The sequence below is a fragment of the Terrapene carolina genome, unplaced genomic scaffold (assembly GCF_002925995.2).
Source record: "Terrapene carolina triunguis isolate 2854851 unplaced genomic scaffold, T_m_triunguis-2.0 Scaffold132, whole genome shotgun sequence".
Taxonomy (NCBI): domain Eukaryota; kingdom Metazoa; phylum Chordata; order Testudines; family Emydidae; genus Terrapene; species Terrapene triunguis.
Genome location: NW_020664483.1, coordinates 5924858 through 5950339, shown reverse-complemented (window position 1 = coordinate 5950339; position 25482 = coordinate 5924858). Strand labels below are relative to the sequence as shown.

General features: G+C 39.0%; 1 protein-coding gene across 1 annotated transcript in view; it reads left to right on the top strand.

Annotated features, from left to right (window-relative positions):
- Nucleotides 1–25110, top strand: part of GPCPD1 (glycerophosphocholine phosphodiesterase 1) — a 65648-nt gene extending 40538 nt beyond the window's left edge. Inside the window, exons 10-19 of the mRNA XM_024196499.2 lie at nucleotides 196–250; nucleotides 5119–5211; nucleotides 7059–7136; nucleotides 8850–8889; nucleotides 13164–13225; nucleotides 15225–15290; nucleotides 16161–16297; nucleotides 18238–18373; nucleotides 18778–18938; nucleotides 23411–25110. Coding sequence (XP_024052267.2) covers nucleotides 196–250; nucleotides 5119–5211; nucleotides 7059–7136; nucleotides 8850–8889; nucleotides 13164–13225; nucleotides 15225–15290; nucleotides 16161–16297; nucleotides 18238–18373; nucleotides 18778–18938; nucleotides 23411–23600 — 1018 coding nt within the window. The 3' untranslated portion in view covers nucleotides 23601–25110. The remainder of the gene's footprint in view (nucleotides 1–195; nucleotides 251–5118; nucleotides 5212–7058; nucleotides 7137–8849; nucleotides 8890–13163; nucleotides 13226–15224; nucleotides 15291–16160; nucleotides 16298–18237; nucleotides 18374–18777; nucleotides 18939–23410) is intronic.
- Nucleotides 25111–25482: the final 372 nt, after the last annotated feature.

The window sequence follows — 25482 nt, the reverse complement described above, 5'->3', positions numbered from 1 at the left end:
ACTTCATTTTTGTAGGTATCCACTTGTGTAAATAGGTTTGCCAGGTCAATTTTTATGAAAAACTTGTAGCAGATTTTAAGTGTTTTTATTCTAAATGTGAGTGTTCCTTTAAAACTAAAATTGCTGATAGGTACTCATGTGTGTGCGTGTGCACTGTCTTACTCCTAACAATTTTTTCCTCTGTTTCTATTTCAGACTTGCTAAAGTTCAGGAGAACACTATTGCTTCTCTGCGGAGTGCTGCTAGCCATGTATGTGTGGGTGTACATGGAAACAAGCTATTTGTAAAAATACATCTGATATGTTGTGTTAAGGATCTAGTGATTCAGCAATTCAGTCAGGAAAATCTTAAGTGAAAAGAAAATAGTCAAATACACAAAATATGGAACTTTAATAGCAACTCCATAGGCATGGTTGTTACTTTCTTTTATAAGCTCACTTTAGACTTTTATCCTCAAACATACCTTTCCACCTTAAAATTTGCAGATGTTGCTTCTAACACATGGAGAACTTTAGAGAGCTAACCTCAAATCCTACAGACTCACATGTAATGAGTAACTTTAAGCATGTTAGTAGCCCACTGAAGGCAATAGGCAAGATTCTGGCTCTGAAATCCATGGATAAATTCACAGTGACTTCAGTAGGGCCAGGATTTCATCCGGTGGGGACTGGTCAGGTATATGAAGTTGATTTGCATAAATCTTTTAAGGATTATGGCCTTGGAGGTTAATTGGAAAAGACATTTTGGAGATGAGTTTGAAAAATTAAATCTTTAATTTTTTCAAAATGTGTTTGATATTGAAATCTAATTTTTACTTGTCTTCAATGAGAACTAGTACCTCTGACTTTTTAAAGGTTGGATGGTTAATTTGGGGGATATTCATTTAGAATTCACGGTGCAGATATTCTGCCATTTAGTCTGAGGTTGCATTCAGACTTTCCTGTCCAAAGATCTTGATCAGAGGATAGGTATGTGTACACTACCCATGTTAAAGCGCGGCCGCGGCAGTACTACCATGTGACGTGGGCGGTGTAGACATGCTTTATCACTGGCGGAGAGTGCTCCTGGCGATTTAAAAAACAAACACCCGGAATGTCTTTTAGCGCTGAAAGTGGCAGTGTAGACACAGCCTAAGATGAAGGAAGTGTTAATGGACTCGGGGACTGAAAGGAAGGTGGTAAGCAGGTTATGAGATGTCTTGTCCCGCTCCCTTTTTCACACTGAGAATGAGGTGAGGCTCTTGAGGAGATGCTGCTGTGAGATAGATTCTTGGCATTTTGCATCCTTGAAAGTCTGCTAGGAGCAGACCTTTCTTGACCTTTCTGATAGTTTATCGCTTCCTTGTCACTGTGCGCTCTCAGAAGTCTGTAGTTGAAAGGTGATTTCTGTGCATTACTTTCTGCTGTGGCATGGTTAACTTGCTGTCTGAATGCCATGTCAATGCTTATAGTATGCAGCAGAGCAGGTTTCATTGCCTACTTCAGGGATGTTGCAGTGCAGATGTACTACAGGTTCATGTTAAGGACTTTTAAGGAAAGTCTGATTTATTATTCTTTGAGTAGTGTCCCTATGGGTGCTCCGCTGTAGGTTTCTGTGTCCCTGCACTGCCGATTGGAGAACTTTTTGATAGCTGTGTCTGTTTTGCCTCTGCATGCCTTCCTCCCCCACACCATCCCCTCTTCCTTCTCCTCCTCCTCCTTTCCCCCCCCCCACCCCCCCCACTCTGTTATGAGACTAACCAGAGTTGCGTGGACAAACTCTTCTCAGTTCCTTCTCAACCACCTGGGCTAGCAAGGGAGCTTTCGCTGTCCATTAGCGGATCTTAACTTCTTTAGAATTGTTAATTTTTAACTACCTTTTTGGAGCTTCCCTTTCTTTTCTCCTTTATCTTTTATTTACCAACCAAACCCCCTTCCCTCCCCCTCCCCCCCCCCCCAAAAAAAACAAACCCAACCACCCCCCCCTCTTCCCACCCACCCCCACACCCCACCGCCCCCATCTACGCATTATTTAGAAAAAAGAACAGGAGTACTTGTGGCACCTTAGAGACTAACAAATTTATTTGAGCATAAGCTTTCGTGGGCTACAGCCCACTTCTTCGGATGCATAGAATGGTCTTTCTTCAACCCCCCTGGACAGGGTATGCCCAGTTCAGTGTGGGCTTCAAGAAGTGTCTCAGTTGCAAGGACTCCATCCCAATGACTGACAGTCACTCTGTGTGTCCACTGTCTGGTAGAGGACCACATTCCCCAGAAGTGTGGTTTTTATGCCAACAACTGAAGCCCAGATGCAGAAAGGATAGAGAACTGAGACTCAGGCTTCTCCTAATGGAGGTGGCCCTTCAACCACCCTCAGAGCCGTGCCAAGACCCCAGAAGGTGGGAAGCCTCACCACAGCCCTCTACATCTAAGGGTAGTGAGCCCAAGAAGGCAACCATGAGCCACTCACACAAGGCCTTTAAGAAAAGGGCAGTGAGTCCCCACTGTGAGCCCCAACCGAGCTGGAAACAATCTCTGGCTCGCTCAATATTATCAGTACCGACAGCACCGAAACCATCTAAGTCTGGTACTCAAAGCTCGCACAGTACCAACTCGACAGAGCTTGTTGGGCTGCATAAGGACCATATGGGCACAGGCAAGGAATCATTGGTATGAACAGGGCGCGAGAAATCCAGAGAATCTGCCATGGGGAAGGCTTCTTCAGCCTACATTGGTACGGTCTTTGGCACACTAGACACCGATGGACTACACTATCAGGTCCACATCAGACTCCTTTGGTACAGACATCTTGGCACCGTCAACCACCACCAGTAATGACATCTTTGGCACCACAGGACTTCTGGTATGTGTCAGACACTTAAAGGTCTGGACAAGCATAAGGCATCTCATAACCTGCTCTACTGGATTAACCTCTACTTGCTACTGGGGCCCCAGTACAAGTCCACCCAGAGCTCCAGACTTGGAGGCAACATCATGTCATGCACCCCCATTTTCAAGCACTGAGTTGGATAGTGAGCAAGAGAATGTTGTCTCTTGCCACTCTTCTCACCCACCCTACATTACCCATTTCCAGTATGGACCTCAACTGTACTGCCCCTCTGATCTGCAGCCTCCCTGATATGGGCAGCCATGGTACCTATCAGGCCACTTCCCACCTTCTCAATGGCCGTACTTGGACTGTTGTCGGACACACAGACATTATGCCTCCTATAGCTCTAGCATGGCCTATCAAGAGCCTCGGAGACACCCTCCTTCGGCTGCTACATCAAGGGCATCCAAGTCCCCTGAACCATTAAGAGAGGAACAAGAGGCTGAAGTAGAGGAGATAGTCCCCAGAGTATTCTCCAAGGTTCTTTCAGTAATAGCAACCCACCTACATTCCCAGGATATTATGATTTACCCATACCTGGACGATTGTCTCTGCAGGGTGTGTTCCGTCACTGAAGCCCAGCTAGTCACCATCTGCAGAACAACTACCTGGACATCTGCATATACTTTTGCAGAACTCTATGCCATCCTAGGGGACTTTGCTGCAGATGCCAGATTTGGCGCCAGGGTACTATCATCCATAATATATTTGACTCTGAAGTCCCAGCCTCCAGTGGGGGATACTGCACAGGAGTCACCTACAGTGGAGCATCTATAGGGACATTACTAGAAGAAGGTACTTCCCTTGTGCAGTAGTGATCATTCTTTGAAATGTGTGTCCCTGTGGGTACTCCACGACCCACCCTCCTCCCCTCTACTTAGGAGTTCTCATAATAAACTCCACAGTAGAGAAGGAACTGCGGAGGAGGAAGGTCGCCTGCACAACGCTGGTTAGCCTTGTGGCAGACCATACGAGGGGGAGGAGACTGTGCATGCATGGGCTGAACGGACCCCGCTACCAAAGTTCTCCGATCAGCAGTGTAGGGATGCAGACATGCCTATAGTGGAGCACCTACAGGGACATGCATCTCGAAGAACGATTGTTACTGCACAAGGTGAGTAACTTCTTCCCTTAGAGTTAGGGATTTTTGTTAGCCAACGCTGATACTAGTCATTCACTTAAAACAAAGTTCCTGTTTAGTCCAGTGGAGGAGATGTGGTCTTTCTATGAAACTAAGCCTCAAGAAATGGAAATTGGCTCTAATTCTATTTTATTCTCCACTGATCCACCTGTACCGATGTTCTCTTGGTGGCTAGAGTAAGAAACAGTTAGACGACCATGACGGGAACACAGGAATTACCAATGGAGAGAAAACCAGCAGTGGTCTGTAGTTCAGGATCCTGTCTTTCAGTCCTCTGAAGCATTGGATGTAGGGAAAATTAAAAAAATTAATTCTGTGAAGGTACTGTATAAATAAGCCTTCTGAGAGGAGGAGTGGAAATGTCCTGGACTTTCTATTTAGCTTCTAAAGCTAATGGAGAGAGAACATATGATCCATGTGTGGGAATTTGATGAGTGCTACCTTCAGAGGACTTGATTTACTTCTGAACAATTCCTCTTTAATCAACCAAAAATAAAACTGCCCTTCAGTTGACTTTTTTAATAAAAGCAGCACATGTTGTTCTTCAGCTTTCTTCTTTAAAAGGAACAAACTTTCTAAGTGCTTTTATATAATTATAACATAAAAATATAACAATTTAGCTCAATCCAAATAGGTTACATTTATTTATTTGATGTTGCTTTAGTTTTTAACTGATATGCTCATCAGCAATTTCAGTATCTCGAATCACACCTTCGAGCAGACCTTCGCTTATATGTCAGAGCAGGGAAAGGCATGTAAATTTCAGTATATGAAGCGTATCTCCTCTCATGGCTTTTCTTCAGTGAAGAGTGCATAATACTCTGACACACACTTGAACCCTTAAGAGATTGAATAAATAATAGCTATCAGACTTGCATACTGGTTATTTCAATATTTTTTTCTGTACATTGTTTATCAGTTGTTGAACTGAAGAATTTGGTCAATATATAACCAATAGTTCCCTACAATGCTGTATTGAACTCTAACTTTTATCAGCTACTGTAATTATTGTATTTCAGTTGACATGCTATATATAAAATTTATACATTTGAAAACTTTCTTCTGAGCTCTCTCGTTCTTATATGCAGTTCTTTCTTTCTTCTCTGCAGGGAGCAGCATTTGTGGAATTTGACGTACATCTTTCTAAGGATCATGTGCCTGTTGTATATCACGATCTTACTTGTTGTATGGCTATGAAAAAGGTATATATGAATGTGCTGGCCATATTTCTGTTGTTAGTGTGACAATTACTGGAACTCAAATTATTTGACTGAAATTCCAAGGTGTCTTGTAAAAATAGTTCGGTAACTCAGAAAAAGTATGGAATGGAAACAAACAATACAATCTTAATATATTGGAAATTATGGTTTTGAATGAAAATATACCGCAAAAGATGAGCTAATTTAATAGTAATTCTTTATCTTGACATTAGGGGCCCTTCAGATATGTGATCTGAAATACTTCCTTCCATGCTGTAATGCAGTGGTTCTCAATCTCTTAGTCCATGACCCACAAAATAGCAGGAAATTCCTGTAATCTACCATATCTCGCAAGCCTTTGTGGCCATAATAGATTGTCACAAGTTGGATTTTTTTTGGCCTTTTTTGTCTTCTCAGCCCCTTGAAGCACTGCTTACCCTATCTTAGAACTTACCATTTTGTGGGGAGGAAAATTGGGGCTGAAGAACTGCTCCGGGGTTGAGTGGTAGGCCAGAAAGGATGGAGCCAGGGCAGAAGTGATAGTAGCAGGAAGAAAGGTCCTGGAAGCAAGCTGCTTCTTCAGTCACCTGCCAAAACAACTCTTTCTACTGCTTTCTCACAGTAAGGGTAAGATTCTCGAGGCCCCTGTATGTGACTCATTGGATGAGCAACACTATTGTTGTGCATACTGATTGATAGAAATTCACTAAGGAGAGCACAATCTTACAGCAGACTTGTAGAATTTCTCTTAAACCTCCAAGTTTCATAGCATACAGACCATTGAATATTGTTTATGAAAAAGGTGACTATCGATTTCATAATAAAAATGGGGCACTTTTGTGTCAGAGTTTGTCACAAAATGCTTGAGTGCACCACATTCTCTCATTGGATCTGTCCACATGGGTCAGCAGAACAGGTCAGGTAGGCTGAATTCTACGTCTTCCCCTTGCTTTCCTCTTCTCTACATTTTGACAGCCATAGAGAAGAAGGACGTGAAGGTGGAGAACTTGCCAGATCTGCACCCCCTTTCCCCTGAAAAGCTTGAGCAAGTGTTTTTCACTGAGTAGACTGGGTTATTAACTCCTCATAGTCCGCTTGCAATATTGTCACCTGACACATGACAAGCTTTGGCCTTGAACTGTGGTTGGCATGAAATGTGCACTCAGTATGTGATGAATGTAATGGGTGTACAAAACATCTTAAATCAGTATAGCAATGCCTGAACAAAAACTTTATAGTTGGAAGGGGAGAACATTTGAAATGCAAAATGGGGACAGATGTCTTGAAAGAAGTTCTTGGGACACTAGGATGACTTATGAAAACCAGGACGTGATCTCTTTATCATTGTTTTTGAGATGTTCAAAACAAAAATTTGGAAGGGTTGTCAAATGAGGTGTTTGGGGTTTTAGAATTTTTATTGTACACTTTCCATCTTGTGAACTTCAAGTTGAATGCAGAGTAACATCAATGAATTAATCTTTTTAAAATGAACAAATGTAGGCAGTTACAAGAATTTTTAATAACGTACAGCAACAGCCTAGTGCATAGGTCACCACTTGAAAATTAAGTCCTAAATTGTGCTTGCAAATCTTACTTTTGCCTTAACTAAGTGCATTAAGACAGTTACTGTTTTGCACATCATGGTGCCCATGCTGCCACTTTTGAAAACTGGTCTTCTCATCCATAAATAGATAAAGTGCCATTTTAACATTATCAGTGGTAAACAACATATTTGTCAGCATGCTTGGCTAAATGCTTTAGTGATGTCTGTCTTGAAATAAAAGTATATTGCTTATCATACTTTCTAGTGCATTTTCAACATTTAATGTCAAATACATATTTTTTCCAAGAAATTCGATGCTGAGCCATTGGAATTGTTTGAGATCCCAGTAAAAGAACTTTCATATGACCAACTGCAATTATTAAAGGTAATGTCATGGTAGGCTAGTTTGGTATGTTGCTGCACAGTAGATGTTTGTATTAAAACAGGATGTCAGACCTTCATTTTGAAATAGTTACGGTCTGAGAGAGCTCTTGCTGCTGCTCTGAATGTACTACACAATAAGTAATTTAAAAGCATTTGACTGTATTTTTTTTTTTCAAATTTAGCACAGAGCATTCCTTATGGAAGACTAGCTATATATCAAGATGGGAGTTTAAATATTAAGCCATATGAATTACTGAGCACAAAAAATTACCTCTTAGTTGTAGATGACTAAGTGGATCTCCTTTACTTCCCCAAAAACTTAATAAAAAGGGATATTCGTGGAGAAAGATATAAGGGATTGGGAGTAGGGGGTTTAAAATTTAATGGCCATATCTGTAGTATCACTACCATGATACTCCGAATATACTGAAGATGAGGTCCAGGGCCTAATTTTCAGAAGTGCTAAGTATTCGCATCTTGCATAGAAATTAATGGAAGCTGAGGGTACTCAGTAACTCTAAAAATCTGGTACTAGGTTTTGGTTTTTTTTCACGTTAACAGGATTTTTAAAGGTATTTTTACTGTTGTGATCAATCAAATAGCTTTTCTGATCGAATGCTACTTTGTTTTCAACTTGTTCTGTCCTTATAACTCTCATACACTGGGTGGAAAGGTGGAACAGCATACTAAACAGACCCAGATGATGACCCATTAACATTGAGTATTACAACAATATGAGTTTAAAAAAAATAGATTAGCCTGAAGATGGTGTTAGAAGTCATTTAAAGCTGATAGTTCAGAATCTTTGCCAAAGAAGGGATATAAAAACTATATTTGCTATTTGGGGGGTTGTCTGCATTAGGAAAAGACATCGAGGGTAGATCAGATAATCCTGGCTTAATCTAGACAGACGCTTGCAGTTGAGGGCAAAGTTTAGGAATGATGCATAATCCAATCTAACCTTGTCAGGCAGAATTGGAGAGTAGGATATTGGCCTGTCACTATGGATACCATGGGGGCATTCTATTTCTGGAAAAATAGAGAACCGGAGATGAGTCTGGGAAGCATGAGAATTGAAAACGGGGGTGAAACTGCTTATTTCAGAGTCAAGGAAAGATGTGGCTGAAACAAGAATTTTAGGTACTCTTATTTTCTTAAATTACCTAATTTTCTCCTTCAGCCTCGAAGAGAAAATTGAATGGTTGCAGGGTCTCAGCCTAAGCCCCACCGTATTTTAAGTCAGATACATGGCCCCATCCCATAAACTGTGGTCAGCCCTCTGTTTGTAGTGGGGCCCAGAGTACAGAAAGTATACAGACAGATTAGATGAGTTTTCATGGATGCATGTTATGGCCATTTGCAAACTGAGTACATAAGGAGAAAGTCCATTTTCATAATGTGCCTTACACATCTTAACTTTAAATTCTATCCTTATCTCCCTGTCCACTTGTAAGTATTTGGTTGGATAATTTATATATACTTTCTCCCTAAAATCTTAAAATAGGCAAGTTGGAAAGAAAATAGATACGTGTATTAGAATTTTTTGTCCGTCTTCCTACCAGAACTGCATGTTTGGCAGACTTTTTTAAACTTTTAAAAACAAATGTAAGGGAATTCAGAAGGAAAAATCTAATTGTTCTTTACCAAAATAGTACAGTCTCTACAGATAAAAGTATACTTGTTAATTTAATATTTTTTTTTGTGTGATCTTTAGCTGGCTCATGTGACTGCCTTGAAATTAAAAGATCACAATGGTATGTACTAATATAAGGCAGCAGATAAAAACGTTTGTAAGAATTTATATTGTCATTGAAATGTTTATTTTCCAATCAATTTTGTTTATTCTTAGAAACTGACAGTTGAGATTTTCAAATACTTGAGAGCGCTATTCATCACATAGGATTTTCACAGGGAAGTTATTATGTATAAAGGCATCACTGGTAGCCAGGGCTGGTGCGCCGCCGTCCCCCCCCCCCCCCCCCCCCCCGCCACCCCACCCCCCCCCCCCCCCCGGGGCGCCCCCCCCCCCCCCCCCCCCCCCCCCCCACCCCGCGGCAGCTACCCCCGCCTGGGGAGCCTGCCCCTGCTCACCTCCGCTCCGCCTCCTCCGCTGAGCATGCCAGCACCACACTAATTCTCCTCCCCTCCCAGGTTTGCGGTGCTGATTGGAGGAGAATTAGAGCGGGGGCTGTGTGCCCAGTGGAGGAGGCAGAGTAGAGGTGATCTGGGGCAGGGAGTGGTTCCCCTGTGTGCGCCCCCCCCGCGCCCCCCCCCCCCCCCCCCACTGCGGGCGGCCCCCCCCCCCCCCCCCCCCGCCCTAGAACACCTCCACTCCACCTCCTCGCCTGAGTGGGCTTTTAGGCGCCCTCAACCACTAGGTGCCCTAGGCGGCCGCCTACTTCGCCTAGTGGTTGCACCGGCCCTGCTGGTAGCATGTAATACCATCCTCCAGCATATTTAAGAAAAATTGTAATTACTCCACTAACAAAATCACCACTAGTGTCTCCCTCCAACAACTTCTTGACCATACCAGTTTCTCAGCTCCTGATATTCCAGGAACAAAAGATGGACCTTGCAGTGTGCCCTAAATGCTAGTAAACTTGGGCTGTTATAAAATATGTAACACGGTCTCTGTTGCTGCAGAATTTCATGGTACTGTTCACTATAGAATTAAATATCACCAGGATTTAGTTAGTTCTGATAACAGTGAAATATGTAATTTTGCTGCATTACAAAAACTTTTAGTGCAATACTTAAATTTGTAAACTGAGGTGAATTTCTTTACCACTTGTGTTGCCATTGCGCAGTTGATGTAATGAAGTGAACGCTATTATCAATGTACTGAACTTGCTCAAAGCATGAGTACATTATTGAAACAAGGCCCTGGGGAAATAAGAATAACTAGTGGAGTCTCTCAAAGCAGGAGTTTCTTATCAGATGTCAGAATTCTGTGTTCTCAGCCATTTTCCCTGGTGCCTTTCATAATAAGCTTCATCAGAAAAATGTGAGGTTTTTTTTTTATTATTATTATTATTTTTATTTGACTTACGGTCTTTTAAACCTTTCTTAAGATCACTCATTGAACCTTTAGTTTGTATATGAATTGCATGTATTAGACCAGGAGTAGGCAACCTATGGCACGCGAGCTGATTTTCAGTGGCACTCACACTGCCCGGGTCCTGGCCTACGGTCCGGGGGCTCTGAATTTTAATTTAATTTTAAATGAAGCTTCTTAAACATTTTAAAAACCTTATTTACTTTACATACAACAATAGTTTAGTTATATATTATAGACTTATAGAAAGAGACCTTCTAAAAACGTTAAAATGTATTATTGGCACACAAAGATTTAAATTAGAGTGAATAAATGAAGACTCGGCACACCACTTCTGAAAAGTTGCCGACCCCTGTATTACACCATTATCCTGCTCGTACTTGGTAACATACTTTTTTAATATTTCTATAAAAAAGATGTACCTTTTCAGAATCCATTATGCAAACTGTAGTTGAATCGTAACTTCTTTACTAATGAGCATATCCCAGGAAATACATTCAAAATTACTGAATTTTGAGGACTGGCATACAAATACAGAAGCAAATTGTGCCAAGTTTTGTGCATCACACTGTACTATATTAAATTGAAGTACAATTGGCAAAATATATTAAGATTGCATCATGAACTAGTAAATGTACTGTAATTTGTTTTTTAAAGTTTAGTAATACACCTCTACCTCGATATAACGCTGTCCTCGGGAGCCAAAAAATCGTACCGCGTTATAGGTGAAACCGCGTTAGATCGAACTTGCTTTGATCCGCCGGAGTGCGCAGCCCCGCCCCCCCGGAGCACTGCTTTACCGCGTTGTATCAGTATTTGTTATATCGGGTCGCGTTATATCAGGGTAGAGGTGTACCACTTAGCTGGAGATGCCAATTAAATTATTGTGCAACTGAATTTTTGACTGCCACTTTCATGTATAGAATGCATTGACTAGCTTAATTTTGATAAATAGTATTGTTTTGTATCTAGTTCTTATTGGATACATGTCTTCCAGCATTAGGTGTTTGCAATTCGCAGTGTTGCCCACTCGAATTTATTGGAAATAACATGATTTTGGCCACCTCGATAGGCAGTCTTGCGATGATGTGAAAAGCTCCCTCTATTATATAATTTGGGGAAAGCAAAATCAGAGTGAGCTCCCTACATACTACACTGTAGTCTTGAGGAAGGTGCACTGAACTGCAAGCCCAAGAGACCATGAATTTTAGTTTCAGCTCTTTAATATATCTGTGCCCTTCACAATTATGAGCCAAGGTCTCGTACTGTTGCCTTGGAGAAGGGGTTATGTATCGTTCATCAATTTCACAGGATAATGGAGAATGTGTATAAGGTCATTTTAGGCAGAGCTGGGAATCAAATCTAGGTGTTTAATATAAGAAAGCCAAATCTTACCCATTTTAACACAGTTTGCCAAAGGAACGTGGCAAATTAGGTGCTTCTGTAACCCATACTAACATGTGGCTCTGTCACCCTTTAGCAATCAGACCACACAGCAGCTTACGACTCTTGTTATGGTTTCCATGTTAAAAAATCTGGTTAAGGCCTGTGCTTTTACATCCAGAGGTCTCTGTCTCATTCCCCAAAGACAACGTACAGGGGTATTGTTATATTTAGCTATGCTGTCTATAACCACTAGACCACAATCTGGTCCTGTAACTAGAAGAAAAAACCAAAAACTCTGACGCCCAGTGTTAGGCAGTTTCTCAAATGCTAGTGTAATCCACTGGCATTGTGTGTATGATGTCTCCCTGTATGGACAGGCTCCTACTGAGGATAACAGCATGCTTTTCCTTTCACCAGTTACCCTAGCAGAAATAGAAGAGATCTGTGCTGTGGAATAGAAGGTTTAAACTCTGCTGACAATGACCCATGTGGGAGTGAAACAAATATATAAATAAAAAGTTAGTGTAGGACCCTGAAGTAAGAGTTGGAATGGTTTTATATTGCAAAACATTGCATTTAGAGGACATTTACATGTGGTATTAATAGTTGTTGCATTTTTTGTGCTTGTACTTTGGTTTAATGGGAGTTGTCACTTTAAGAACAGAACGTGAGATTAAGACTGCCTATAGAGAGAGGTATTTGAGGCTGAGAGTAATGTGTGGGAGACTGTCTGTGTTTCCTGAGTGGAAGATATTGTCTCTGTACTTTCCAAAAAGGTCAGAACTTCTAGAAAAGAAGCTTAATTCTCGAAGTATAACATTAGCACTTATAGGGAACTCTGGGTATGTCTACACTACAGTAAAACACCTATGGCTGGCTCATGTCCTCTGACTCGGGCTTGTGGGGCTAGGGCTGTGGGGCTACAAAATTGCAGTGTATACGTCCAGGCTTGGATTGGAGCCTGGGGTCTGTGAACCTCCCCCCTCTTGGAGTCCCAGAGCCCGGGCTTCAGCTTGAGCCTGGACGTCCACATGGCAATTTTATAGCCCCGCAGCCTGAGTCAGCTGACACAGGCCAGCTGTGGGTGTTTTTATTGCAGTGTAGACATGCTCTGTATGTCTCAGGGCATTGCTAATGAGCTGTAGAGCCTTTCAACCGTAGGTCACCAGTATGAAATCCAGCTCAGCAGGGGTTAAAAGGAATTCCCATTTAAAGGAAGTCTGGTAGCCTCTGAGTTCAACTTGCAGCTCCCCTGTCACAAACTTTGCACAAAATTGTAAGCTCTTCAGGGCATAGCTTTCTTACTATATGTTTGTACAGACCATAGCGCAATGGGGGACCCATCTCAGTTGAGTACTCGAGGAAGAGCTCATGCAGCATGGGCCGAAATCACCTTGTTCACTATACCTTTGAGTTGGCAACACTAAGTCTCACACATGTTGGAGGTGGGGTGGGAGGAGTTAAATAATCAGAAGACAAACTTCAAAAAAAGTTAATCTCATCTCATGATTTTGAAGAGTCTCCTAATTTGGGGGTTGGCAATACTGCTATTCACCTTTTTTAAATATTTTTTTTATTTAATTTCAGCATCTTTTAAAGGGGAGGAAAGCCCTGTTTCTGAGAACCAACCATTTCCGTCTCTCCAGACGGTAAGCAGCAGTCAATATAGAACTAGACAATGTAGAGCAACGTAATACTAGGCAAATTGAAATTTGAAAATATTTATAAATAAGTTTGGGTTTTTGCATGCTTAATGGAGAAGTGGAGTCTAGAACACGAACTTTCAAAGGTTTTTGTCGCAGGACGAGGAAAGGGTTCAAAATGGAACATATTTTTGACTGTCTATGTGCACATGAGTTCGGGGCACTGAAATGCTATAACTGTCTAGTAAATAACCAATGTAGGTTGTATAGCCACTGTAAATGTATCAGCCACATTCAAAACCCCTTCAGTTTCCAACATATAAATGGGACCTCTTTTGATTTACTGCTTCAATTTTGAGGAAAAGCCAAAAAAGATGATCTGGAAGAATTTTTTCCATTTCTTTCCAGTTCCTGAATCATCCTGATTTTTCTGCAATAGGAGCTCACTGGTGGGTAATGAAATACTTCTTCCCAGCAGTTGACAAGAAGCTTTTTACCAGCAGCAGTGCATTAAAGCCAAAGAAAATGGGTGTAGTGCACTAAAAGGAGGCTATGGGCCAGAACTTTCAAAAGTGGCCACTAATTATGGATGGCTCAGTTTTTAGGTGCCCAGCTTGGCACGTAGGGCCTGCTTTTCAGAAATCCTGTTCATCCACAACTCTAGAAGTTTTTGGGACCCGCAGGTGCTTAACATCTCTGAAAATCAGACCTCTGGGGAGTGTCATAGAACATAGAATCGTAGAACTGGAAGGGACCTCACAAGGTCATCTAGTCCAGTCCCCTGCACTCAAGGTAGGACTAAGTATTATCTAGACCATCCCTGACAGGTGTTTGTCCACCCTGCTCTTAAAAATCCCCAATGATGGAGATTCCGGTGCTTAACCATTCTGACAGTGAGGAAGTTTTTCCTAATGTCCAACCTTAAACCGCCCTTGCTGCAATTTAAGCCCATTGCTTCTTGCCCTATCCTCAGAGATTAAGAAGGTTAAGCTTGGTATCATCTGCAAGCTTTATAAGTGTACTCTATGCCATTATCAAGTCTTAGAGCCCAGGTCTGCAAACTCAGGTTGGCATTGTGGTGCAGACATTCTGGCTCGGGCTGGAGCTCAGGCTCTGAAACCCACCCCTGCCTCCCTAGGCTTCAGAGGCTGAGCTCCAGCCCAAGCATGAACGTCTGCCTGGCTATTTTTAGCACCACAGCACAAGTTCCAAATTGGGCACCAAATTTGAGGCATCCGCAATTGGTGGCCACTTTTCAAAACTTTAGCCTTAGAATTGCATTCGTTCACCACTTAGCTTCTGCCACTTAGCACAGCCACATATCGCACTGAGTGAGTACAGTTCCAGTATATTCCATTAATAACTAATCTTTGCCAAAGTTGTGTTTTTGAGTTGGCTTTTTCTTCAGAAACTGTTTACCAGATTTAGTCTGTGATAATGCTTGAAACTTTTTTTTTCTTGAACTGTGCTTCTGTTTGCCCCTTGCAGCAATTGCTGGGTACTATTCTCCCAAATCCAAATGAAAGTAATTAAATCTTTATCTTTTGTCTGAGAGGTAAACATGAACAAATGGATAATGAACTGTCCTAGACAATTTTTGGCTGTTAACTAGGGAAATTGTGACTTTTTTTCATGTATCAGAGCAATTGTTTTTGATATAAAACAAAAACATATGTAATAAGTAGCCAAACAGAAAATGTATGCACTAAGTATTTGTAAATTGTAAATAACTGTACATCTCAAAGTGTTAGTACATAAGAAATTAGTTGCAGATAATGCTGTAGCTAATTCCTGAAGGTTTTTCTCATTATTCCATTGACCCACTTTGGACCAAAGTAGAAAAGGGATAATGTGCCTTTAAGTATTACATATGATTCTTTATGCTGTACTTTTTGGCCCTTGCTAGGTGATGTTTCAGCATTTTTTGTTCTGTATTTATCCTTGCCAATAGTACTTAATGAGCATCATGTGATTTGGTCCCTTTTTATAATACTATTGTATCCAGGTTCTGGAATCCCTTCCTGAAGATGTCGGGTTTAACATAGAAATAAAATGGATCTGCCAACAAAGAGTAAGCAATTGATAATGTTCCTTGTTTTGATAACTTGTGTTACATTGCAGACTACTATGCATATCTTGCTATGTCAGTTTGCATGTGACACAGACCTCATCTACTATTTTACCGTTATTTTTATTTAATCAAAGTTATTAGGCTTACCCAGCCTTTTTTTCTTTTGAACAGTAAAAGGCAGTTTTGTTTCACTGACCATGTATACTACTAGCTTTAGAACTAGAAAATAAGAGACTGAACCTGGAAATGAACAGACACGTACTTCCCTTTAAGCACATGCATAAGTGTTTGTATTGGGATCATAATGCAGAATTGACCATTTTTTGTAGGCAATCATCTTCTAAAGATGAAAAGATTCCTGAGTTATTTATATAATTAAATATTGCTACAACATTTATATACTTACAGATGGTTGTACAAAACATCTAATGTTAGTTGCCCTTTCCTTCTTTATTCATTTATACTACATTCGGCTTTTTAATATTTTTTTTCTGTTTACATTTGTTTTTAATATAACTCATATTTAAATGATTTTATTATGCAAATGATCTTTTAATTTTAATAGACTTCATGAATAGTTGATGTCCCTAGGAATAAAGTGAGTTGTTTAAATGGACTTTTCAAGATTCATTAAAAGTTATAAAATGTATAACACTGATTTTAAAAGCTGCATATTTCTGAACAGTTTTGTTGAAAGCCAGCTCTATAGTGTTGCAAACAGCACTCGGTAGACTGGAGAAGAGTGCTATTTTTTATTCATATTGACGAGCTGGATTCTTTTTTCACTCAACTTAAATAATAGACTCCTGTCACTTGAAATAATTACAGTAGTCATTGAGTTAGTTCAACTACTTGTTCTTGTTTTTATAGGATGGGAAATGGGATGGCAACCTGTCAACCTATTTTGATATGAACCTCTTCTTAGATATCATTCTAAAAACTACTCTAGAAAATGCTGGAAGAAGGAGAATTATATTTTCTTCATTTGATGCGGACATTTGCACAATGTAAGTTACAACTCAACTTTAAACCATTTTTGATTCAATAGATTTCACCTTCAGTGTTAGTACACAATGGAAAACTCATTAAGTTATTTTTGTGACTTGAGTTTGAATGCCAACACACTTAAGTGTCGTTGCTAAACATGGATTTAGACCTTTCATCCATCTGACTCATGCCCAAAAATATAATCTGAAAACAAAGCCAGCAACATATTAAGAGAAAAGGCATTGGAAAAAATAGAGAATTTACTATTTGTTAAAGTGGCTCAGTTGTCTGAGTAAACATTTATTTTCTTAAAACAGGAAAAAGAGCAGACTTTATACTGGGGTTTCACTTTCCCTCTGGCTTCCGTTTCCTGGCCATTCCAGCGTGTGTCAATCTGTTCCTTCCTCTTGGCTGGAGGATAAAATATTTAGTGTCTCAGAACAAGAAAATACCTGTCTGAAATGTTCTGCTTCACAGTACTGCATAAGGAAAGTCAGGGCCAGATAACAGCTCTAATGTCTCTTCAGTTATAGGACAGTTTTGGATAATGTCAGTGTCCATATGCTGCTGTGCAAACAAATGCCAAGACAGTACACTTATCTGGTAACAGCCAATTCTTGTCACAATAGGTGACCATGTTAGAACAGGGCTTATCGTCTTTATTTGGCAGTTATTTAGTGCATGCAAATTAAATATACATTATATAATGATAGAATTCTCTATTGACAATTTTCAACAAACCTCTGATTTAAAAAAACAAACATGAAAATTCTTAAATTACATAAATACAGTTATTGGATATTGGCTTTCTAGAAAAACTAATTGGCTTTCTGTTGTGGCACATCTTATGTTGGTTTTCTGGGTGCCGAATAAAGAAGACACAGACTCTGAATAGGGAACTTATGGTCTAGGACAGACATAGAGTAATCGACACACTACACCAGTCTTTGTATGGAAATATTGCAGAATTCCCTATTGAAAGACTGTGTAGAAAAAATCTTTAAAGCAGAGATTTGAAAGAAGACGGGTACTTGACAATAAGAGGACTTCCAAACATACGGGACAGCCTGGGAAAAAGAGTGGAAGAAGGGTGCAAAGGGGCTGGTTAGGAGGGGGCAATGAAAGGTGAAAAGTAAGTGACGGAGGAGTCAAAGTTGATGAATCACCATGCCCGGAATACTACATCCGCCTATTACTATTTCATAGCTGTGCTGGTGAACCAACTCTAAAGTGGTGTGGCTTGGGAATGTTTTAAGTTTGCTATTGTGTGCTTTGTAAAGGGAAAAATGATAGAAGGCTACTCGCTTCTAGAATTTTATATATGGAAAACTTTGGGGAGGAGGGAACATACTTTAGCTTACTTTAAATAGTTGAAATATGTGTGAAATATGTAAATCTCTAAAGTGGTGAAAGGGACAATGGTATGTTGTACACATTGAGGCAAAACTGCAGTGTTGATCTGTTGCATCTGCAAAGGATTAAATGAATACCCAATAAGTAAAAGTATTCCCTTCTAACCATGAGACTGAACTTGTCATTTGTAGTGAATGTGTTCAAACATGCAAATGTGCATATTACTATGCAGGAAAGGGAGACCTCACTATGCCAAACTATCTTTTCTGGAACTAAAATCCAGGGCAGTCATGTCCCTTTTGCTTAGGAAGAAAGGGGAGAAAAAAATCAGTCTTATGAGAAAATGGAGAAATTCTTTTTCATAACATTTGCCTTGTCTTTCTCTGGAATAGAGTAAAGCTTACTGCACTATTAACTTTTTAGTCATGTCCAACTGACTAGACAGACTGGTGTCTGTCCACAAAACTGCTTAATCCTTGATTAATACTTTGCATATTACATGTCAATACAGTTTGGGAATGGTGACTCTGCTTTTATATTCTCATCCATGTGAGAGAAACACTACTGAAGTTTCCCTTTGCAATTGTATTTTTATACTCTTTTACAGGGTTCGGCAAAAGCAAAATAAATATCCTGTGTTGTTTCTAACACAAGGAAAATCTGATATTTATCCAGAACTTATGGATCTCAGGTCTCGTACAACTCCTATTGCCATGAGCTTTGCCCAGTTTGAAAACTTGCTGGTAAGTTGTTATGCTCTTGTTACTCTGTGAAATGAAACTAACTTATTGCTATATTCCATAATCGCTGATAAACTGACTTTTTTAAAATACAGAAGCAGAATAAGGTGACAAGCAAACTATTAAATGTTTATGTATTCTTTTAACAAACAAATGTAGTAATGTATTTTCATTGCTTTAAAGTACTAAGAATGCACTTCAGTCCTCTTGCATTTTTAAAGACTTGCTTCTTTAACTACTGTTCAATATTCATTTAATCCTGGAGTTCATAAGATTTTTTTTTTTTCTTTTAGTTGTCTAAAAATTGTGAAACATTTCAGTGATCAAAAGCTAGAAACGCTGACTTTTAAGAGTATTTAGTCTAGATTATATTTGCATTTTCTTAAGTGTTTTTTATAACTTTTCAGGGAATTAATGTGCACGCTGAAGACCTGCTTAGGAACCCATCATATATTCAAGAGGCCAGATCTAAAGGTTTAGTTATTTTCTGTTGGGGCGATGATACAAATGACCCAGAGAACAGGAAGAAGTTGAGAGAATATGGCATTCATGGGCTAATATATGACAGGTATTTATTTCTTTAGAATTACAATACCTAAAGTGAGCATATGAAATGTTTGTTGTTTCTGATCCTGCATTGACTTCACTTTGATTTTGGCCTGATTTGAGTGGGTGTTAGAATATCCTGCTCTGTATGTGTCTGTAAACCCAAGTTCAAGAGACAGTTGTCCTAAAACTCACACATATACGGTCTCAGTTGCATATGTGAAACATAGGTGACTCTTCCTTCTGTAGGAGGACGCTGCGAGTACGTAGATGGCCAGTTTATTGAGTGGCCTTGCGTTTGATTCCTAAAAGAGAGAACTAGTTTATGAATATAAGGCTGCATCTACACTGCCACTTTCAGCGCTAAAACTTTAGTCGTTCAAGGGTGTGAAAAAACACTCCCATGAGTGACAAGTCTTAGCACTGAAAAGCTCCAGTATAGACAGCGCTTTATCGCTGGGAGCCGTGCTACCGCTGCTCGTTCGGGGTGGTTATTTTTTATCACTGGGAGAGCTCTCCTCTGGTGATAAAGCATGACTACACTGCCCATGTAACAGTGCTGCCGCAGCCGCGCTGTAACATGGGCAGTGTAGACATACCCTAACATATAACTGGCATTTTTGTTGATTGGTTTTTAAACTTTGTATACAAGATGTGGGAAAGTTTGCTTAACTGAAAACGAAGTGTAATAAGTATTTTTTAATATTTTCAGATATTGTTCTGTTTAGTAAAATTGACTTTCAAAACTGTACATTCTTGTGTAATCAGTACTGCTCTTGTCATCAAGAGGAGCTAGACAGTTCTCTCAAGCCAGTAACCTCTACGCCTCAATTTTAGAAGATTCTAGGTCAAGGGTGGGCAAACCCCAAAGTGTCACAGCATCTCTTCTCCAACTCTGCAGTAGAATGCTACATCTTCTTTAAAGTAAGGAAATAATAAGATGTAGGAGGAGAGGCTTGCATATAGCTTCCTGGAGCGCACACACCACCCCTGCACACCTATAATATGATTTGGTGGACCAGTTAGTAAAGAAGCGCTCTGGGTAAGCTCTAAAACTTCTCTCACCAACAGAAGTTGGTCCAGTGAAAGATATTACCTCACCCACCTTGTGTCTTTAATATTGACTGACCATTTTGATTCTAGAAGACTGATTATTTTGTGTCCTGAGGTTATGAAAAGGGCTAGGCCTAACTTGGGAGGGAAAAGTACTGGTGAAATTGTTATCCTAAAAGTCTCTCATTGATGGAAAGGACTTAACACCTCAATCAGCAGCAGTTCCTAAACTGCAGCAGAAGGTGAATGCCTCTTAGCTATGGAAATAAATGCTATATAGTAATTCTTTCTTGAACATGCTAAAAGGTAGTTACAGTACATGGAGGAACAACTGTTCTAGCTGGTGGCATAATAGAGAGGATTCCCTTAGGAATGGATCTGCTGACTGAGGGAGGGCCAGAAAGTGAATCCAGATTTCTTGAGTCCTGGTCTAGTACCCAACCACAAAACCATCCTTCTTTCCTTTCAAACTTGTGACATTGGGCAAGTTGCTTAACTTTCCCAGCTGTGGAAAGCGGCTAGCACTTGCCTATTTTACAGGGATGTTGAAAATTCATTAATGTTTTCAAGGTGCTGAGATACTACAGTAAAGAGGGGTGATGAGGACAGAAGTACTTATGTACTCCGGAAAGAACTGGAGTCTAGCTGGGAAATCAGAGGCACAGAAAATTAAGTGACTAATAGCTAAAAAGTTAGAGAATTTGCTAATGATTAAAATAATTTAACAAATTTCTGTATGAAAGTATTAATTAAACCTAAATTAAAAATATACTTTTCACCATTTATTTATTTTTTCACTTTGGTAAAGCTGTCGAAACTGAAGTTTCATTTTCTGGCTCTTGCATTCTAGCACAAAACTGCAGTGTTTAGGTTGCAACCAACACAGTGGAATATATACATCCAATCTATCAAACTTTAATTGGGATTAAAACCATCAAGGAAAAACATTTCCAGTATTAGTTTTGGTACATAATTGTTTTACATAACTTACAGCTTGGGCCTCACCCACCTAACAGTATTTTCTTAATTTCTCACTATTGTTGTCCATGTGTACTCACAAAAATGGAAGCTTTAGCATAGATGAGGCACTATTGGCAGCCCGGTGTAGTTAATTCTCATGCACTGATGCAAAGCTGTAGAATTTGTGTTGCAAATACTACAGGGGAATGTTCAATCCAAACTCATTGGACTAACTTCTTTTTAAAAAACAACATATGTTCTGTAAATATGTTATACAAATTCTAAACTTGGGGCCTTAATCGCCTAAGTGTTCATGTAAATTAGCAGTGCCTTCCTGTAAAATTAAAGTTAAATAGTGTTTTATTAGATTAACTAATGTTTAATAAATGTTGAGCATTAATTGATATTCAACTAACTATGTTTAATAAAAGACAGATATTGTAAGTATACAGATAGATATAGTATCTGCATGTAATAATTCTACTGACAAGATGTTTACTGTATAATTACTATTTGTCACCTAAATAGCATGATGACAAACATTAGATATAGATATTTCCTAAAAAGACTTTCTGCCTGTCATACTGGTTTCTTCACTTTTAAGCCATTTAATAATACTATATTTAGTTTGTGTGTAAACTTACATATTTGATATTTTCCCTTTCACACTGTCCCTTCATATGTTATTTGCCTGGGACTGTAATTCTTTTTTTTTTTTTTTTTAAAGGACATGGACATAGTCTAGCATGATGGGTCTTAAATCCTGATTGGGGCCCATGGGTGCAACTGAAATACAGATATTAAAGAATCACTCTTTAAATGATTGTTGAGCTCTGAAATAAATTTACTCTACTGTGTTGCTACATGCTTCCTTGGTTACAAGCTTTCTGCTTTATTATGCATTATAAATGGTACTCACGAAAAGCCCAGTATCTGAGTATTTTGGACCTGAACGTTTATTTTAAAAGAAAAATATTCCAGTTGACAAAACTAGTGTAGATGAATTAATAGTGTTTAGTAAAGCAGATGGAAATGTTTAATGGAATGGAAAGCCAAACTGTTGCTGTCTTATTCATTGGCACTAGGATCTTGAAACACTGTGTACTTCACCCAGTATTAGAACACACTCTTATATAAATACTCCTATAACTATATGTGAATCAAGGAAATTTCACCTTCTAAGGCTGATACTGGGCCCTTAAGTTTTTATATTGCATGAGCTACAGTATCTAGTACAACAGAACATCACATTGATCACAGAACCACTCTGATATGCCTTTGTGTTAGTTTGTGTATGATATTGGTGGCACTTGAACTAGTTTTTAATACAAAGCTTTAATTGGACTTTTAAAGTACAACATTTTATACTTAACTAATATCTAAATGAACTCTTCTTAAAAAGCTAATTATTGGGGGTTAAATAAGTGAGTTGACAAACAAAGATGAAAGTTGGGAGCTACTGAGTGAAGAATGGAATGAACTGCTGAGTTTCTGGGAGATTGGAAAGGATGCAAGTCCATTGAGGGCATTAGAGTTTCATCCTGTTAGGAGCCATTCAAGAGATAGTGGAGAAGAACAGACACCTCTCTTCTACCACACTGCTGCCAGTGAGTTGTCTTAAAAATTGGACCAATATAGAATGCAGTGGCAATTTCTGTGGGGATTATTTAAACACGAACAAGGCTCCTTAAAAAAACTTTTATAATTTGCAACAGCAAACTTGAATTTGGACTATTTGGATATATAATGTCAGCCTTCCGGGACTCCAACCAGTTTAATGCTGGCTCTGCTTCACGGACCCCCTGAAACTGACTTGTAGCCCCCTATAGGGCCGCAGACTCCGGGTCGAGAACTGCTGCTCAAAGGGACTGTCAAACAAGGGGCTGGAGGTTACTGCGAAAACTCTCTCCAGCTAATGAGAAAAGAACAGGAAAATAGTTTTTCATTTTAACATTCTTACTACTTTACATTTCAAATGCTATAACAGTGTTTTTCCTCTTCTTTATCTTTAATAAAAGAAGGTTTAAAAGGATTTTCAGTGGTGTTTGCAATGGTACAAAGCTGGCTGAAATCTCTGCATACCAAACTCCGGACCTTGTCCAACACTGTTTAATGTTGGATAGTGACTGGGTTATGTTAATATCTTTGGATCATATAGTCCATCTAAATTAATACAACACCTGTATTAATTAATGTAAAGTCATCAGAAGAATAAGTGGATGTTGGTGGTCATAGTTTGCTTGCTTTTTAGCATCTCCAGTCATACCGTTAACCATGCTGATAAAGGACTACCACTTTCTATTGCAGGATATGGTTTAGAGAGACAAGTTTCAAGTGTTAAGTACAGATGTACTAATTTATAGAGGTGTTAGCTACCTAATTTCACTCTAAGCAGAGAAAATGGAAATTTAACAGTAGTTTTATGTAGCATTATTTCTGTAGAACATCATTTCTTACAGACTTTTTTTCTCATTTATTCAGGATATATGACTGGATGCCTGAACAACCAAATATATTCCAGGTAGAGCAGCTGGAACGTCTAAAGAGAGAATTACCAGAGCTGAAATTCTGTACATGTCCCACTGTTAGCCACTTTAGCACCATGTCTCTGTGTAAATGTAGTAATAGCCTTATGGAAACGAATGGCATAGATAACTTACCAAATGCTTAAGTGTGCATAGGCTGACTCCAGGCAGGATTCTGCTTTCTGTATTTAATTTTCACTATTGGAGCAGTGCCATCTATGCCTTCATTTTTTTGAGCAATAACTATGTTCCTATTCCATGACAGTACTTGCTAGAATTTAAAATTCTGTTAAAATGTTAGGCCAGTTATAATTATTGTTCCAGTTTACATATACAATTTTTAAATCATCACAATCAACAAGTTCAAAATCTTAAAATAGAAACCAAGTACTGTAACACTGTGCAAACATGTCTTCTAAAATGAGCAATCTGAGGTGTGGTACTTTCAAAGATGAAATTCTAGAGGTTATTGTGATATGATATTGAAACTGCTGATGTATCATTTTGTCATAGATCTGATTCCAGTACTAATCTGACATCAGATTAGGGGAGTGATTGTAATGTATGCATAATTAGATCTGGCCTGAATAAATTAGTACCTCATATGCATGTATTTGCACTGATGCATCCAATTGTACAAAACCTTTGTGCCATCTTAAAATGTGTGTGTATATATATATATATTTTTTAAGTAAACTGCAGTGCACATGAACTGATTTTTCTTGCTCTCTTAGAACCTTTAGGTTGCTGCCATTTTTTTTCTTTACCAGCCAACTGAATGGCATAAAGTCTGTTTATGGCAGTTAAGGGTCAACCACAAGTACAGCTTTTAATTAATCCTGCACAACCCTGCCAAACCTCAAAACGTTGCAAATAACTTTAGACGCAAAAAAAAAAGATTTTTCATTGGTTAAGAACTTTATTGTTGCACGATAATCTTAAAAGAGCAAATGTGTATAACACACACATTCTACAAAATGCATGCTTTGGATATTAAGCATGAAATTTATAGGTGTTTGCAGTGGTCCTTGCATCCTTGAGGTTCTAGTTGAGTGGGAGGGTAGCAAGGATGAATTAAAACACTTAATCTTTGTTGCCTAAAACCATGAGCCTATATGTAGGTATATTCAAATAAGGTTTTTACCATCTACAGTTCATCTTACTACATGTTACAGACCACTGACCTTTTGTATTCTGCAACAGTTGTGATTTTTGCTTTCAAAATTGATTTCTCAGATAATCCTTATCCTCTATTGGCTGATGTCTGTCCTCTGTAATTTATTCCAAAATTATAGCTTAGAAAATCCTGTTAGATATGTATGCACGTTCTTCAATTTGTACCTCGTAAGATACTGTCATGGCAACACAACAGCTATAACTTTTTACTGAAGTGTTCATGTATAATAAAAAACCCCAAATATTTATTTTTCCCTTGTTGTAAATGGACAATGAAATTGATAGCTTGTATAATACTCTTTAAATACTGTCATTGCTGCATAGAATTGATTACATGAGCAACTGCAAATATGTATTTGGGCCTGCACCACTGAATAGTTTGAGGCAAAGGGTTTCTTTCAGCTTGCCTTGCATATCTACTATTTAAATTTCTTTTGTCCTCCACAAACAGCACAGTACTTGGAAATTGTCTTTATTTAAAAAAATAAAATAAATCTGAATTTAAAAACAACTGTTAATTTTTCTTTTTCATGAGCTACTTAAACTGGTTTGAAGCCAACTGTTCAGTAGTAAATCATAGCGGTGTTGTTTGGTACAGAAGTTGCACAGATCCAGATTCATAAATCTGTAAGACTGCAGATTGTGATGAAATTTTACAATGTTGTTCTTAATTTAATTATTTATCTTGAAAGATGCCCAAGTGCTTGTTAACCCACCAGACTGGCTCTCTTACAGTCTGACTGATGACCCAGATTGCATGATTCGAAGACCCAGAGAATTTAAAGTGATAGCTTGTAATGTTAACACAGTTTTCAATACAACATAATTTACAAACTGATGTACTAACTACAC